The sequence below is a fragment of the Anarrhichthys ocellatus genome, unplaced genomic scaffold (assembly GCF_004355925.1).
Source record: "Anarrhichthys ocellatus isolate YVR2014 unplaced genomic scaffold, GSC_Weel_1.0 scaffold10378, whole genome shotgun sequence".
NCBI lineage: Eukaryota > Metazoa > Chordata > Actinopteri > Perciformes > Anarhichadidae > Anarrhichthys > Anarrhichthys ocellatus.
The window spans coordinates 1-1,097 of NW_022290352.1; the positions used below are offsets into that span (position 1 = coordinate 1).

At 52.8% G+C, this 1,097-nt stretch overlaps 1 protein-coding gene across 1 annotated transcript; it reads right to left on the reverse strand.

The window, feature by feature from the left end:
• Positions 1-75: 75 nt before the first annotated feature.
• Positions 76-920, reverse strand: LOC116380981 (tubulin alpha chain-like; the record flags this gene model as incomplete). Its single annotated transcript, XM_031842780.1, has 1 exon — positions 76-920. A coding segment is annotated over one exon (845 nt), but the record flags the coding sequence as incomplete, so codon positions are not given.
• Between the last annotated feature and the right edge of the window lie 177 nt (positions 921-1,097).

The window sequence follows — 1,097 nt, forward strand, 5'->3', positions numbered from 1 at the left end:
TAATCCTTCTCCAGAGCTGCCATGTCCTCTCTGGCCTCAGAGAACTCTCCCTCCTCCATACCCTCTCCCACATACCAGTGCACAAACGCACGCTTAGCGTACATCAGATCAAACTTGTGGTCAAGCCGAGCCCAGGCCTCTGCAATAGCAGTGGTGTTGCTCAGCATGCACACGGCCCTCTGGACCTTGGCCAGGTCTCCACCAGGAACCACAGTGGGGGGCTGGTAGTTGATGCCAACCTTGAAACCAGTGGGGCACCAGTCCACAAACTGGATGGAGCGCTTGGTTTTGATGGTGGCAATGGCAGCATTAACATCTTTGGGAACCACATCACCACGGAACAGCAGGCAACAAGCCATGTATTTGCCGTGGCGAGGGTCGCATTTTACCAATTGATTGGCTGGCTCAAAGCAGGCGTTAGTGATTTCTGACACTGAGAGCTGCTCATGGTAAGCTTTCTCAGCAGAGATGACGGGGGCATAGGTGGCCAGAGGGAAGTGGATACGGGGATATGGCACCAAGTTGGTCTGGAACTCTGTCAGATCAACGTTGAGGGCGCCGTCGAAACGAAGGGAAGCAGTGATGGAGGACACAATCTGACTGATTAACCTGTTCAGGTTGGTGTAAGAGGGACGCTCGATATCGAGGTTTCTACGGCAGATATCGTAGATGGCCTCGTTATCTACCATGAAGGCACAGTCAGAGTGCTCCAGGGTGGTGTGGGTGGTCAGGATGGCGTTGTACGGCTCTACCACAGCAGTGGACACCTGGGGAGCTGGGTAGATGGAGAACTCCAGCTTGGACTTCTTGCCATAGTCGACAGACAGACGCTCCATCAGCAGAGAGGTGAAACCAGAGCCGGTGCCACCTCCGAAGCTGTGGAAAACCAGGAAACCCTGAAGGCCGGTGCACTGGTCAGACTGAGGACAGAGAGGCAGAGACAGTGATTACATGAGATACAGTCAAGTCATTTAATTAAATATTTGAAATCAAAATTTGAAATGGATCCCTCCTGACATCATATTACCCACCAGTTTGCGGACCCTGTCCAGCACTATGTCGATGATCTCTTTGCCGATGGTGTAGTGTCCACGGGC